Source organism: Leuciscus leuciscus (assembly GCF_965113295.1).
Source record: "Leuciscus leuciscus genome assembly, chromosome: 23".
Classification (NCBI taxonomy): Eukaryota; Metazoa; Chordata; class Actinopteri; order Cypriniformes; family Leuciscidae; genus Leuciscus; species Leuciscus leuciscus.
In genome coordinates, this window is record NC_138747.1 from 16,854,292 (window position 1) to 16,870,345 (window position 16,054).

Here is a 16,054-nt window from a genome sequence, read left to right on the forward strand (position 1 = left end):
ATTTTTCCACCGCATGTCTTTAGTAAATCCTTACAGTAGTTTTTTAATGCCAAAAGAGGGTTTGCGCTGGCACTGTCCGCATACTGAAACTCTTAAGTCTAATCACTTAAAGTATCACACCTAAAACAGGAAACAAAGCCAGTCAGATCGTGCAACAAGCCACAAAATTTGACCATACCCTCTTCAAAGCATAAGCAAAACAACCAAATTACAGACAATGGAAACAGAAGATGTCGAGGGCTTCCAGAAAGACTTTTCCTTCACTTAGAGGGTTAAATAAGTGCAGTATTTGACATGAAGCAGTGACATCATCCTCTCACCCCCAAACCTGACGGCTCCCTACAGATGTTTCCAGCCATGGGCCGCTGTTATGTGAGCTTAACTAAACATTACAGTCAGTCTTCAGCTTTCAGCAGTCAGTGCTTCGGCAGGTGTGTCCTCCCAACCCACCAAACATCTCCGGCCTTTTACATTGCACAGATATAGGTTTATGCTTTTTATACGATGGTTGCGGGTAGAAATTGTGATGAATCTTACACCTATATAAGACAAAAATACAATTTCTACCCAGCAAACTAATCACAGTCACATTTATGGCCTTCCCGGCATGCAGTTTGAAATTACATCACCATGATTTCATTCAATTAAGTCCAATACTATCCCTCAGGAGAGCAATAGTGAAGTAGAATTGGCCATGATTACTTGTTCGCTAATAGACGACATTGTGTGTTCTGTGATTTATATTATGTGCTAAAACAATGGGAGTTCATTCATATTGTCCTGCCAGATAAAATCTGGCATGATACATGTATTACTTCAACATCTGTTGACCTTACATTTGGACACAGGAAATGCTGAAATGTGAAGTCAATGCTGATAGCTGGGACAAACATGTGGAAGAAAATCAGCGGGCTATTTAATGTTTCACATCTGAGACATGATAATTGGTTAAAACCTCAAATGCAACCCCACAACCAAATCTGGAATAATTATCGATCGGAACCAGCTCCCGGTCTGAGCCTCTCTCAAGCTGTAATAATAACATTAACTGTCCCGTAAAGCCGTTCACCTTCAACCTCCCATTACAATGCAGCTCGGTGCTCAGACTTCATTTTTCTCCAGAGACAACTGGGGTTAAGTACACAACTCCAGGACACATAAGCATCGCTGCCCCTGAGATAAACTACTGAGAGCGGGGGAGAGCCAGGAAAGGAAAAGATGTCTTCAGAGTTAAAGGCAGAGAGTGTTTTGAGGGAGAAGTAAGATGAAAACGAGTTTGGAGAAGGACGGAGCGAGAGAAGGCGCGAGGGAAATAAATCACAGCATGAGACAGCGAAACTCACCCTGCAATTAGAGGTTAACCTCACACTTGTTTTACAAGGGCACCGCTCTTTCATGAAAAGGGCAATGCATATCACCCTCTAGGAAGGATGACTTACTCCCTTCCCTTATTGCCTTCTGATGCAAGTGTTATTAGATTATCGTTATATTCGTTTTTTTAAATGCGAGGCAATTTCATTTAGTGTCTTTTTTTATGCTATCACATACTACAGAGGATCAAAGCAGAGGATCACAAATAAATGAATCAAATAAACTGAACATGTTGTTGCTCAGAGGTATATTCAAGCTCAGGTCACAGGTCTGTGGGCCAGCAGAAGGACAAGACCCCTTTCCTCCCCCCATCCCAGCCCTTTCTTTCTCTCTCGGTCCCCAGCCAGACCGGCGGCCCTTATTGAAACCATATGCGAGAGGCTGAGATTGTTTTCTGCTCGGATTGAAGCAAACATGCAGAAAATTGTGGGAAGCAAACATAACCCCAAGACCTAGCGAAATACACTAATTAAAACAACCTAACCAGCAAACAGAACGTGCACACAAACCCACAGCGACAAAACCTGAGTGAGTTACTGTTAAAATAAATAAATAAATTCAGTAAAAACTTGCTTATCTGAATATCAAAGGTCCCCTAAAAAAAAAAAAAAAAAAAAAATCTTATTTGACTTATAGCTGTGAGTGTGCAGATACATTCATATACATCAGGAGTTTCGAATTGGGGTCCAGGGGCCCTCAGGGGGACACAAGGGTGTAAGACAAAAAAGTGTATAAAAACAACACTATTGTGGAAAATAAAATTTTAAACAGTTGTTTCTAATTTAATCAATTTTAACATTTTATTTATTCCTGGCAAAACTACATTTTCAGCATCATTACTCCAGTCTTCAGTGTCACATGATCTTTCAGAAATCATTCTAATATGCTGATTTCATACTGAAGAAATATTTCTTCTTATTATAAATGAAGAAAACAGTTGTGCTGCCTAATAATTGTGTATAAATCATGATACTTTTTTTCCAGGATACTTTGATCAATAGAAAGTTTAAAAGAACAGCATTTATTTGAAATATAAATCTTTTGTAATAATGTCAATGTCTAGAGTCAATTTTCCAGAACAATATTTATAAATAAAATGTATTTATTAAAGCTGTCAAAGTTAACACATTAACTAATTAAGATATTACACAAATAAATAAAAAACACACTTTAATCTATTGACAGTCATAATATATATACTGTGTGTGTATATATATATATATATATATATATATTATATTATATTTTATATATATATATATATATATATATATATATATATATATATATATATATATATATATATATAAAAAAAACATTATTTTTTTTATTTATGATATGAGGTTACTCATCAGGTTTATACATCTAACAGGGTATTTGCCAGATAATATTTTATCCAATTATTTAGGCTTTTTATACATCTAACTGTTACATTTAAAAGGTGTTTTTTTGCTTTTCGAAACGCATCCCTAAGATTCATTGTTGTGCATTTTCAGCGATCTCAAATGCAATCCAATCGACTTGTATCGCGGACGATATGTATCGTATCATGACGCTCAAGATCAGTGATCAGATCCATGTGATATAAATAGGCAAGATCGAGTGATTACTTCTGACTGAAGCGTCACAGCTGTCTGTAACTCATGAAACTCAGCGCATGTGGATGTTTGAAATCTTGCCGAGCATTAGGTGGAGAGTCATCTGAGTAAAGCAGACTAAATATCTATCGACAAAACCATTATGTGCTTGAAGTGATTTAATTGATCGGTATGACGCATATCAACATTTCAAGCCGTTCTGAGGGTTCCAGTCCAGAAAGTCTTGTGATTGTTACACTATCAGTGAGAGTAACATGCGCTGTAGTGGATTGTGGGTAAAAGGATTAATTTAACAGCAGTGCTAGACAGGAGTCCCAGCATGAGATATGAATCAAAAGCATAACAGATTGGAGTTGAGCAGGAATGGGAGTCTGAACTACACACCAACAACATGAACTATACATCAATGTCTGTATATTATGCAGCTACCTCAAGTGTTCATGAGTGTGTGTGTGTGTGAACCAGGATTTTTCTACACATGGAAAGGTCTGTATCCAATTCAAATCCTCAGGAAAACCCTGACAAATGAAGTGTCCTGTTCAGCGCAATCACATAAGAGGATTCCTCTAATGCTGATCAACAACCTTGTGAGAAGGCCCGCCAAAAATAGTCCCTCGGAGAGAGGAAAGAGTGGACAGGGCTCATACAGAGTCTACTCATCACACACACACACACACACACACATACACACACACACACACACACACACACACACACACACACACAACACCTTGGCCCAAACATCCCTACACTACATTAGGACCATCTGCACACCAGACAGAATTCTCTTGGGTCATTTTTTTGTTTAAGCTGCAAATAGTCTCACGTAGCCAGACTTCTGACTGTCGACATAAAGTCTGGTCCACACCGCAAATTATCCTGGTCAAGAGCCGCCCACTTAGACAAGATGTCTGACTAACATGTAAAAAACTGGACACAAGTTAGAGAACAAAAAATATGTACAATATGTTATATATATATATTTATATATATGTAGCAAAATATAAATGTGTGCTCAATAATATGTAATTTTCCTTAGATTCAAACTAAGATTCAGTGCCACAAACTTTGTAAACATCATGACTACTCTTTAGATAAAACCTGTGCATGCCAACTCGCAAAAAGCCAGCCAATCAGACTGGACCTTGCCATTTTGGAGCTTGAAGTGGAATTTACTGAATTGCAATAAATTAATTAAATATAATTAAAAAAAGGAATTACATTCGTCCAACACAGTCCAAACACTTACCAAACAAAACAATTAATTGTATCATTCATTTTTACTAATATTGCCTACTTATTATTTAAGTTAATATATTTTAATATGTTAAATAATGTACAACACAGTAATCAAAGGCATTTTAAGTCAAACAATAACGTGTCCTCCACACTGTATTCAGTTAACTATATAAAAATTTTAAATAAGTTTACTCATTAGTTAAGGATGTCTTGTTCTATTTTGAAGAAATTTGGGTAAATTTAAGCATTCTGGAAAACGAATAGAAAATTATTATAAAAAAATGATGTTGTTAATTTCAAACACTATCAATACAGCGTTTCATTAAATTTATTATAAGCTATTGATTTATTAACATTATTAAAGGTACTCTAACTTTTGGCCCTCTAGCAGTTAAAAAACAAAGCTGCATGCATTCTGCGGAAGAACATAGTTTTGGTTGTGCTTCGGCTCTGCGTGACTGCGGATGAATATGACCCTTCACACCTGATAATGATTTATAATGAACTCTGTTAGAACTCTGTTCAATAAAATACCTTACTCACTTGATGAGTAATAAAAACGCCATCTCTGTGTCACTTTTACAACAATTCAAGTCCCTCAGTTCTCCGAAAAGCCAAGCCAATGTTGATTCTCGCTTTATTACGAGCTCTGTTGCGTCCTCTTTTTGCCAGTCTCCTCTATTCTGCGTTTCTTTTTGAACGAGATTTAACGTGCTCCATTTCAACATTTATCGTGCGTTGTGACACCTAACATATGCCACTCCCACACCATACACGCATCAAAGTAGCCAGAGCAACTTTTCTCTATTTACGGATATGACGAGTGACGTATGCACGCAACCACAAGCCTAAAATATAAACACTTATAATAGGCTTACCATAGTGAATCAGGGTAAGACGAAAACACATTTTGGAAGAAGGATTGATGTATTGACTAATTCAAATGATAATTTTGACCAAAAAAAAAGTTACATAGTGTACCTTTAAAGGGATACTCCACATTTTTCATATTAAACTTTGTTATTCCCTTAACTAAGATGAGTTGATACATACCTCTCTCGTCTCAGTGCGTGCACTAAATCGCTCTGTCTTGCGGCGAAACTTTGTTAGCACTTAGCTTAGCCCAGTTCATTCAATATGGGCCAAGCAGAGAAGCTACCAAACACCTCCACGTTTTCCCTATTTAAATACAGTTACTCGCGTAGTGTAACTCGACCTAGGACGGTGACACAAAACAAAACGTTGCGCTTTTCTAAGCGTGTAAAATGGATAACTATATTGTGTGGCGGAATACCATAGCAAGTGCTTGTAAGCACTTCGACTTGGCGTAGTAATATCTACATTCATGAAAAATCCTCTCACCGGCCCCCGCTCCCTCTAGTGAAGATATTACTGCGCCAAGTCGAAGTGCTTCCAAGCACTTGCTATGGTATTCCGCCACACAATATAGTTATCCATTTTACATGCTTAGAAAAGCGCAACGTTTTGTTTTGTGTCACCGTCCTAGGTCGAGTTACACTATGCGAGTAACTGTATTTAAATAGGGAAAACGTGGAGGTGTTTGGTAGCTTCTCTGCTTGGCCCATATTGAATGAACTGGGCTAAGCTAAGTGCTAACAAAGTGTCGCCGCAAGACAGAGGGATTTAGTGCACGCACTGAGACGAGAGAGGTATGTATCAACTCATCTTAGTTAAGGGAATAACATAGTTTAATATGAAAAAACGGTGGAGTATCCCTTTAATATCACAATATTTTCTTTGATAATATTAATGGGTAAAAATATTTGAGTGCTTTTTGTTTTAATTCTACTTCCTGTAATTTCAACTCAAATTCTAAATTCCACATCCTGTTTGCTACCACAGTTCAAATTCCGTAAATGAGTTGAACTGAAATGGCATTTTCTGCTCAGTTGTGAATGCACAAGTCATCTGAATGAGTGCGAGTGTCATCATCAGTGGTGTAGATATGGAACATGAGGAACACTGACCCAGCGGGAGCTGGATTAGCAGTTTAGTTTGAGGTTTGGAGAGAGCTGAAACTTTTTTCTCACCAACAGCCTCGGCAACAGCTGGTCTGCCGCGTCACGGTTGACATGCAACCCTCCATGCCAGCACCAGCCCTTGCTATTACACAGCCAGTATGGGAACAACACCTTCATCCTGACATTCTTCAAAACTCTCACATTTCAGCTGGAGGCACGATGTGCTCAGGTGGAGGATAGAAAGAAACGAAGCCTTCGTGCCTTCACACGAGTGCTATAAATCATTCACTCATACAGAATGTGCCACAGGTAAAATAAACAGAAACTCTGCCAGTCAGCCAACTAGCTGAGAGACAATAAATACAAACCAGTATGGATCAACGCTAACACACATACTATATACATAATGTACTCACGCATGCAAGTCCACACACATATAATTGTGAAACATGCTGAGGAATGTGCATGGCAAGCATGTTTAATGTCTGCTAATCAGACCAAATAAAGACAATGAAATGGATCACAGAGTAATGAGACAGGGCTAACTAACCGGATGGCTGAGCTCAGAAAATATCTGATTGAAGTTATATTAAATCCAGCCGTGAAGAATAAAGTTTAACCCTCAGAGACCCACTGCAGTAGCTAAAGCATATTGCCTAAAGCAATTAGAATTATTATTATTGTTTATTTATTTATTTATTTTTCCCAAAATTAAGCAGTAGCAATAACCATTTCTGCAAGTTTAGGGTCAGTACAAATTGTTTTGTTTTTTTACAATATATGATTATAATTAAAACTGTTTTCTATTTTAACATATTTAATACACAAGTTGTCAACGGTCATTAATAAATTATAGATTCCGACAGTGCTTGAAACTCTATAGGGCTGTTTTGACATTAACATATCCAAAATATCCAAAATACTCAAAAGTCCCTTCCTGACCTGCAATATTAATGCTGGATTTCTGAGGGTTGAATAATTCAAAGCCCCTGTTACTTTGTTCTCTCCATTTAACTTCTTTCAACTGTCATTTCCAATCTTTTATAAATTGAGAATGAGAATGTTATTTTGACCCTTTCAACAAAGTACTGTGAAAAATTGACAGGAAATTGATTGAAGAATAAATGCACCAGACAAGCATAAAGAAACCGCACACCCCTGCCTCGTATCCTCTCTTTGCTTGCGTTATAAAGTAGAGAGAAGCAAATCCACACTAAACTGCAGGTCAAACATACACACTTCCACCTGTTAGCGGCACAGCCCACTGTGACCAATGAACAACAGCAACATAAACACAGGGATAAGTCAGACAAATTGATCTCGGGCAGGTCCAAGACCTCTGGGGCTTTTTGGCTTCAGTGTCAACTAGAGATCACAAGAAGGGTGGAGCGAGAATGAGAGGAAAGAATCTGAGACGAGTTTGATTTAATTTGATAAGAAATGCCTTAAGCATTCTGTCAAACACTGACACAATGCAATAAACAAAAGAATGAAGGAAATCGCACCCTCTGAAAATTCCTCTTCATCATAACAAAATTCAGGTAAATGCATTTAACAGAACAGTTTCAAAACAGTGTCACTTCAGCTAGTATTCTTCCAGAATCCTGTTATCTTCTATCTACTCTCAATCAGAAAGCCTCCGCAGGATGACTTAAAATGAATTAAATTAAAAACACAATTTGATTTAGACTAAAATAATCAAATAAAAAGCAGGTAAACTGAATAATTGTTTAAGTATAGGTTTACATGATGTACTAAAAACGGAATTGCGTTTTCACGTACAAACAACAATGTCGTCAAAATGAACGCCATTCACACTGATCCGCGAAATGACTAAAAACGCTGCATTGTGCTGCCAGGCCAGTAGATGGCGATTCCACTTTGTAAAGAAATATGGCTATAGACTGATCCCGTAATATGCATGCCCATGACGTCACCGTTTTCGCAAATTTGCGATTTTGTAGTTTACACAGATTTTGTCGTTTTCAATAACCTGCACTTTGAAACACGTTTTCAAAAGTTCGTATTTTCAGGCGCTCAAAATGCCATTGTTGCGTAAATGAATGGGAAAAACGCATTAAAAGTTTCACCGTTGAAAACCTTAAACCTTACCCTTAATTTGAATATACAGCACAAAATTAATGGTGTTATAAAATTGCAACAAAACGAGGTTTGGAACAAAATGAGGGCGAGTAAATGGTGCAAGAATTGTGACAGAAAAAAATCCATTCTTGCATTGCGTGTTTGTGCATTTCGGGGGGGGGGCGGAGCAATGAAGAGAGGGGGTGTGTTTGTTTGGGCTGATTTCACTTAAGATCAGCATCTGAATATAAGCAAATGCCGAGGGAAAAACATTTTCAGACATCTCGGTAATAACTAATGCAGAAGTTGACAGGAGCGCAGCTCAAGGCGTAGGTGTTTCATAACTACATTCTTACAAGGTTGCCAGTTCTCCTCTCCTCTCCTTCCCTCCGCTCTCACATCTGGGCTCATATACAATGAGGACTGTCAGTACTGTGAGCTATATCTGCAACAGCACTCTTCTTCTGTCTGTCTATCTGCCTCTCTCATTCTCACGCTCTCTCTCGGGCGAGTGTCAAGGACCATGAGAAAGTGCTGTGATCGGATCCCTCCATCAACATGACAGAAACATTTCTAACAAATTCCATATTTATTGATAATACTACTGTTCCACTGCAGCAAATAGGCCTATATATATATTTAAGCATAGGTTACAATAGTGTTAGATAGAGGAAATGGTTTTATCTTCCAGTCGGCTTTTATAAAGTTGATTAAAATTGTGCTCTTTGATGTTCCTAGTAATCTGAGTGCTGTGGTCTTTTTTCCGATTTCGTGCAGATGGTTATCAGATTTGCCCTAATCCTGTTATGCCCTCTAGTGGATGAAACCAGAATACACTCTATAAAATAATATAAGTGTAATATGTATATTCTGAGGCTTGTGGAGTCAGTCGGTAGCTTTGTGTGAGGAACCGAGACAAACTCATGTCATTTTTCACTGAAAATCTTCTCCTGTTAACAGTCTGCAACAGGATCACCTGAGAAATTGAGCATTCAGAAATCATTTAAGAAGAGCCAGCTGAATATAAAGATTAATTCAAGAATTTGACTTTTCTCATAGAAATTTATGAACTTACAAAAGCTAGAGACAGCTGCAATCGGTCAGAAATTTTGTGATTAATGATTTTTCAATTTGGCTTGTTCCCCACACAAAGCTATCGAATGGCTTCAGAAGACTTGTAATGTAGTGAATGAGTCTTATGAACCAATTTTATGATATTTTTAAGTCCACAGTGAACTTTACGATATTTTATGTCCATAGTCCTTATATACTTTCATAATACTGAGAACAGCGGCCACCAGTCGGGAAGTTCATGTTCACAGATAAAAAATAAATTCTGGAACAACATGATGATGAAACTATGAGGTTAATGGCTAAAAATACAGTACCACAGATTTTGGTTTTTAAATAAATGAATACTTTTGTTCTGCAAGGAAGCATTCAATTGATCAAATGTGATAGTAAAGACATTTAAATTGTCACAAAAATATTCTATTTCAAATAAAAACTGTTCTTTTGAAAGTTCTATTCATTAAAGAATCCAGAATTTATTTTAAATGGTTTTCACAACAAAAATGGAATTACACAGGAATTAATTGCATTCTAAATACTCAAATAGAAAACATTTAATTAGGGGCCAAGCACCGAAGGTGCGGGCACCTATTGTAATTGTTCCCGTTCTTATTATTAGGGGCCAAGCACCGAAGGTGCGGGCACCTATTGTAATTGTTCCCGTTCTTATTATTATTCTTCTTCTTCTTCCGCTCTTGGAGTCTATGGCAGCCCATAGAACCGATTGCGGGAAAGTTGTTTTGGTTTGACATTCTGATAGAGGACATTCCCAACATTAAATACACCAATTTTGATGTTTCTAAGTCATTCCCTCTAGCGCCACCACCTGTCCAAAATTTCACTTTTGTTTTGCTAATAACTTTTGAACCGTAAGGCCAATCAACAAACTTCTTTTTTCCTCTGATTCCTGAGCTCATGCCGATTCGATTGCACCCTATGACGTAATTTTCCGTAGTAAAAACATGGCCGCCATTTTAAATTATTCTCAAAACCTACTTTTTCGAACTCGTCCTAGACAGGTTGTCCGATTTGCACGAAAATTGAACCAGATCATCTTCAGGCAGTGCTGACCAAAAGTTATTAAAATCTAGTTGATTTGTCAAACCGTTTTCAATAAACGCTCGAACAAATTTTACGTAGCGCTTGCGAAAACAGTCGTAAGGCTGTATCTTCGCAACGCTTTATCGTATTCAGACCAAACTTGGTACATGTCATCACAAGCATGACCTGAGGCTACATGCTGCGTTTCGGCGCAGCGCCACCTACTGGTCCAGAGATATGAAAAATGGCTATTTTTGCTTATAACTTCTGAACAGTTTGTCCAAAAATCATAAAATTGGTCTTGTTAGATTCAGGGCAAAATGCCGAGTCGACTGATATCCAATTTTACCATATCGGCCATTTTGACTGTCGGCCATTTTGAATTTTGTGCTAAAATGCTGTATTTTAAGAACGCATGAACGGATTGTTACGAAACTTGGTATGGGTCATCAGCACGATGTCCTGAAGGAGCCTGAGAAGTTTTGAAACAGCGCCACCTAGTGGTTAATCTTTTTATTCAAATGCTTATAACTTTGGGTGTGGTCGACTTATTTTCACGAGACTCATCTAATTAGACTCCTGAATCCTTGCCGAGTCCTACGATACCAAACATGTTAGGTTTCGCCTTACGGTTTGTGTAGCGTTGTGATTTAGCGCTTAAAAAACATTTGGCTATATCTGCGAAACCGCTAGTCTGATCGAGACGAAACCACCGTCAGAAGTTTGGAAACATAGGTCGATAGCTATACGCCAATGCCCAAATGCCAAAATATTGATAGTAAGGGGTAGTAAAATTCAATCAAAGTCATGTGTCAGTCATTTTTTACGTGTTTTTTCATATAAATGTCTATAACTCCGAAGCGAATTGAGATATTTTCACCAAAATTGACACACATATGTATGGGCTCACTCTGAGGACATGTAAAAAAAATGGTGTGACTGAGCCTCTTGGTGGCGCTATAATAGAACAAAACATGAAATTCCCATTGACTTCAATACAGTTTTGTGAAATAAAATGCTATACTAAACAAATGCATTGGTGTTATTTAATGAAACTCAGAAAGTGCCTTCAGCACCATTTCCTGAAAGTACCCAACATATTTCAAGACAGCGCCACCTTTTGGTCAAAAGTTATAACAAAACTTCTAAAAATGCTAATAACTTTTGAATAAATCTGCCCATTGAAATGCCACTGGTATTAATAGATTCCTTGGGTCAAGCCGAGAACATAGAAACCAAGTTTTCCTTATTTGGCCTAACTTCCTGTCCGCCATCTTGATTTTCATTCAAAACATACATTTTCGAACTCCTCCTACACCGTTTGTCCGATTTTCACCAAAATCGAATCGTATCATCTCCAGACCGTGCCGACTAAAAGTTATCGATTTCGTCTCGATTGACGAAACCGTTTTCGTATAGCGCAGCAGCAAATTTGAGGCATGATGCTAAAAGCACTGTTCAGGCTTTATCTCTGCAATGCCTTGACATATTGACACCAAACTTTGTATGTGTCATTGTCACATCACTCTGACCACATCACATCAGTTTTGTAACTGCGCCACCTATTGGTAGAAAGTGATAATGCATTAAATCATTTTTATTTACTGTTTCTATGAATTTTAAGGCATTTTGCCTAAAATCCTCTTTAATGTCTTTAATTGCTCATTGTTGCAGTTGGTCTGACACTTTCAGCAATGTTGGCATGTCTTGTCATCTGATTGTGCTTGGCCCCGCTAAATGCTGCTTGCAGCTTTAATTATTATTATTATTCTTCCGCTCTTGGAGTCTATGGCAGCCCATAGAACCGATTGCGGGAAAGTTGTTTTGGTTTGACATTCTGATAGAGGACAGTCCCAACATTAAATACACCAATTTTGGTGTGTCTAAGTCATTCCCTCTAGCGCCACCACCTGTCCGAAATTTCACTTTTATTTTGCTAATAACTTTTGAACCGTAAGGCCAATCAACAAACTTATTTTTTCCTCTGATTCCTGAGCTCATGACGATTCGATTGCACCCTATGACGTCACTTTCCGTCATTAAAATATGGCCGCCATTTTGAATTATTCTCAAAACCTACTTTTTCGAACTCGTCCTAGACGGTTTGTCCGATTTGCACGAAAATTGAATCAGATCATCTTCAGGCAGTGGTGACAAAAAGTTATTAAAATCTAGTTGATTCGCTTAACCGTTGTCGATAAACCCACGAACAAATTTTACGTAGTGCTTGCAAAAACAGTCGTAAGGCTGTATATCCGCAACGCTTAATCGTATTCAAACCAAACTTGGTACAAGTCATCACAAGCATGTCCTGAGGCAACATGCTGCGTTTCAGCGCAGCGCCACCTACTGGTCCGGAGATATGAAAAATGGCTATTTTTGCTTATAACTTCTGAACAGTTTGTCCAAAAATCATAAAATTGGTCTCGTTAGATTCAGGACAACATGCCGAGTCGACTGATATCCAATTTTACCATATCGGCCATTTTGACTGTCGGCCATTTTGAATTTTGTGCTAAAATGCTGTATTTTAAGAACGCATGAACGGATTGTTACGAAACTTGGTATGGGTCATCAGCACGATGTCCTGAAGGAGCCTGAGAAGTTTCGAAACAGCGCCACCTAGTGGGGAATATTTTTATTCAAATGCTTATAACTTTGGGTGTGGTCGACTTATTTTCACGAGACTCATCTAATTAGACTCCTGAATCCTTGCTGAGTCCTACGATACCAAACATGCTAGGTTTCGCCTTACGGTTTGTGTAGCGTTGTGATTTAGCGCTTAAAAAACATTTGGCTATATCTTCGAAACCGCTAGTCTGATCGAGACGAAACCACCGTCAGAAGTTTGGAAACATAGGTCGATAGCTATACGCCAATACCCAAATGCGAAAATATTGATAGTAAGGGGTAGTAAAATTCAATCAAAGTCATGTGTCAGTCATTTTTTACGTGTTTTTTCATATAAATGTCTATAACTCCGAATCGAATTGAGATATTTTCACCAAAATTGACACACATATGTATGGGCTCACTCTGAGGACACATAAAAAAAATGGTGTGGCTGAGCCTCTTGGTGGAGCTATAATAGAACAAAACATGAAATTCCCATTGACTTCAATACAGTTTTGTTTTATTTTCATTCAAAACCTACTTTTTCTAACTCCACCTACACCGTTAGTCCGATTTTCACCAAAAGCAAATCGTATCATCTCCAGACCGTGCCGACTAAAAGTTATCGATTTCGTGTCGATTGACGAAACCGTTTTCGTATAGGGCAGCAGCAAATTTGATGTATGATGCTAAAAGCACTATTCAGGCTTTATCTCTGCAATGCCTTGACATATTGACACCAAACTATATATTTGTCATTGTCACTTCACTCTGACCACATCACATCAGTTTTGTAACTGCGCCACCTATTGGTCAAAAGTGATAATGCATTAAATCATATTTTTATTTACTGTTTCTATGAATTATCAGGCATTTTGCCTAAAATCATCTTTAATGTCTTTAATTGCTCATTATTGCAGTTGGTCTGACACTTTCAGCAATGTTGGCATGTCTTGTCATCTGATTGTGCTTGGCCCCGCTAAATGCTGCTTGCAGCTTTAATTTAAATTGCAATTATATTTCACAATATTACTATTTTTACAGTATTTTTGATACCCAATCTGTATTTTTAGTCACAAAAGTAATACTCAAACAAAAACCTACTGTTCACTTATCATCATCATGCATCAAGCATGCAGGGATCCTTTTTACACCAGGCTTTTTGTTTGTCATTTAACTGCTTGCAATCCTTTCTCTCTTCTACATGCTCAACTAGCGCATATCGGCGGGCTGCATCTCATCACAACCTCTTGTCTGGGGTTCTTTAATGAATCTGCATAATGGAGAAGACCCCAATTAAATCCTTGCGTGAGGAGGACTCGACATCCAGGGTAAACAAACTTACCCTGACATGGTTGCAGCGCTGGATAAGATAGAGGGCCGAGAAAATGAATTAGCTTCCTGACACACGTCAAAGCCAATCCCAAGGAAGAAGCGGGGCACCTCTCGGCACCTCTATTTTATCTGGCCCTTAGTATTCCGCCTGAGCCGCCCGCTCACATCCAAAATGTATTCATTTATTCAGAAGCCCTTGGAGAAATCAGAAAAAGCTTGTTGTTCTTTTTTCTTTATGTCCAGATGGAGTTTGCGTGAATAACGTGAGTTAAGTGAGGCGGAAAATAAGTACAAGATTGCCCGCCAGTGAGAGACGATATCACCTCACGAAAAAATGAGTGTCACCTTCATGCACACAACAGGTTTTCTTTGATTTCGAATATTTCCCTCCTTTTATCTTCGTCTTCTGTCAGTACGTGGCATGAAGGAGGAGAAAATAAATTTGGAAAACAAATGAAAACATATGAGCTTTGCCTGAACTCAATAAGAATTATCATGCAATGCAGGTGTGCGAGGAAGCAGATGATTAATCAAAGGGCGATAATGAGAGATCTATTTCTTTCTTTTTTTAAAGCATTTTCTCTTGGGTTGGAGGGATACGGTGTGTTTCACCTTGCTGTTCCTCTGCCTGACGCTTGTTCCATTGCTAATTAGTTTAATTAGCTAGATAAATTGCTAATACAAAAAAAGCTGATTGAATGAGAAAACTGAGGGTACGTTACCACGACAACGATATGCTTAAAACGAAGACGTTTTTCCCCCATTCACACGGATCCGCGAAAACGACTAAAAACGCTGTATTCTGCTGCCAGGCCAGTAGATGGCGATGAACCACTATAGATTGAACCCGTAATACGCATGTGCATGACATAATCGTTTTCAGATATTGGCGTTTTTGTTGTTTACACGGAGATTGTTTTCAAAAACTTGCACTTTGACATACATTTTCAAAAGTTTACGTTTTCAGGCACCCAAAACACTGTTGTCATGTAAACGAACGGCCAAAACGCATACAAAGAAATGATTGAAATTATCGATTTTAGTTGAAACCGGTGCCCTGAAAGAGGTCAAAATCTTGCTTAAAGGGATAATTCACTCCATTTTTTAAATTCTGTTATCATTTACTCATCGTTACAAACTGTACTTTCTTCTGTGAAAAAAAAGAGACATTTTGAAGACTGTTTTAACTGCTTTTATGTATGCGAATGATGAAAGTCAAGGAGGTTAAAAACAACATTGGTCACCTTTAACTTTCATTGTATGAACAAAAAACAGAAATGACATGAGAGCGAGTAAATTATGACTATTTTTTAGAACTTTTGGTCACCTTATATAAGGCGATTTTACCAACTATGTACTTACTGTACATTTAAAAATACTATGCACTTACTGTATTCATGATGCAGTGCGAAACACTAACTGCTATTGAAGTGGGATACGGGTAGGTTAAAATAATGAGTATTAATACTTTATAGAGAAAAGCCAGCCTACCTCCCTAAGGACTGTGCTGCCATAACCTCTGTACAACCCTCTGAAACCCTGCAATGAGAAATCAAAAAGAGTTGTCATCCTTGTGCAAACAAAAAGACATGGCATTTTCATGACTGACTGCCTTACAAAACAACTTATTTATCAATGAATCCACCCGTCAATCTGTGTTTAACAGGACAGCTCGAGTGAACTGAAGAGCATTGTTCACTGTAAGCCAAGCTGACGATATAC

The 16,054-nt window shown here is 38.0% G+C and overlaps 1 protein-coding gene across 1 annotated transcript in view; it reads right to left on the bottom strand.

Annotated features, from left to right (window-relative positions):
- The window catches only part of slc25a26 (solute carrier family 25 member 26), a 58,772-nt gene that overhangs the window by 28,544 nt on the left and 14,174 nt on the right, over nucleotides 1–16,054 (bottom strand). Inside the window, exon 5 of the mRNA XM_082156304.1 lies at nucleotides 15,824–15,871. Within this exon, the coding sequence (XP_082012430.1) occupies nucleotides 15,824–15,871 (48 nt within the window). The remainder of the gene's footprint in view (nucleotides 1–15,823; nucleotides 15,872–16,054) is intronic.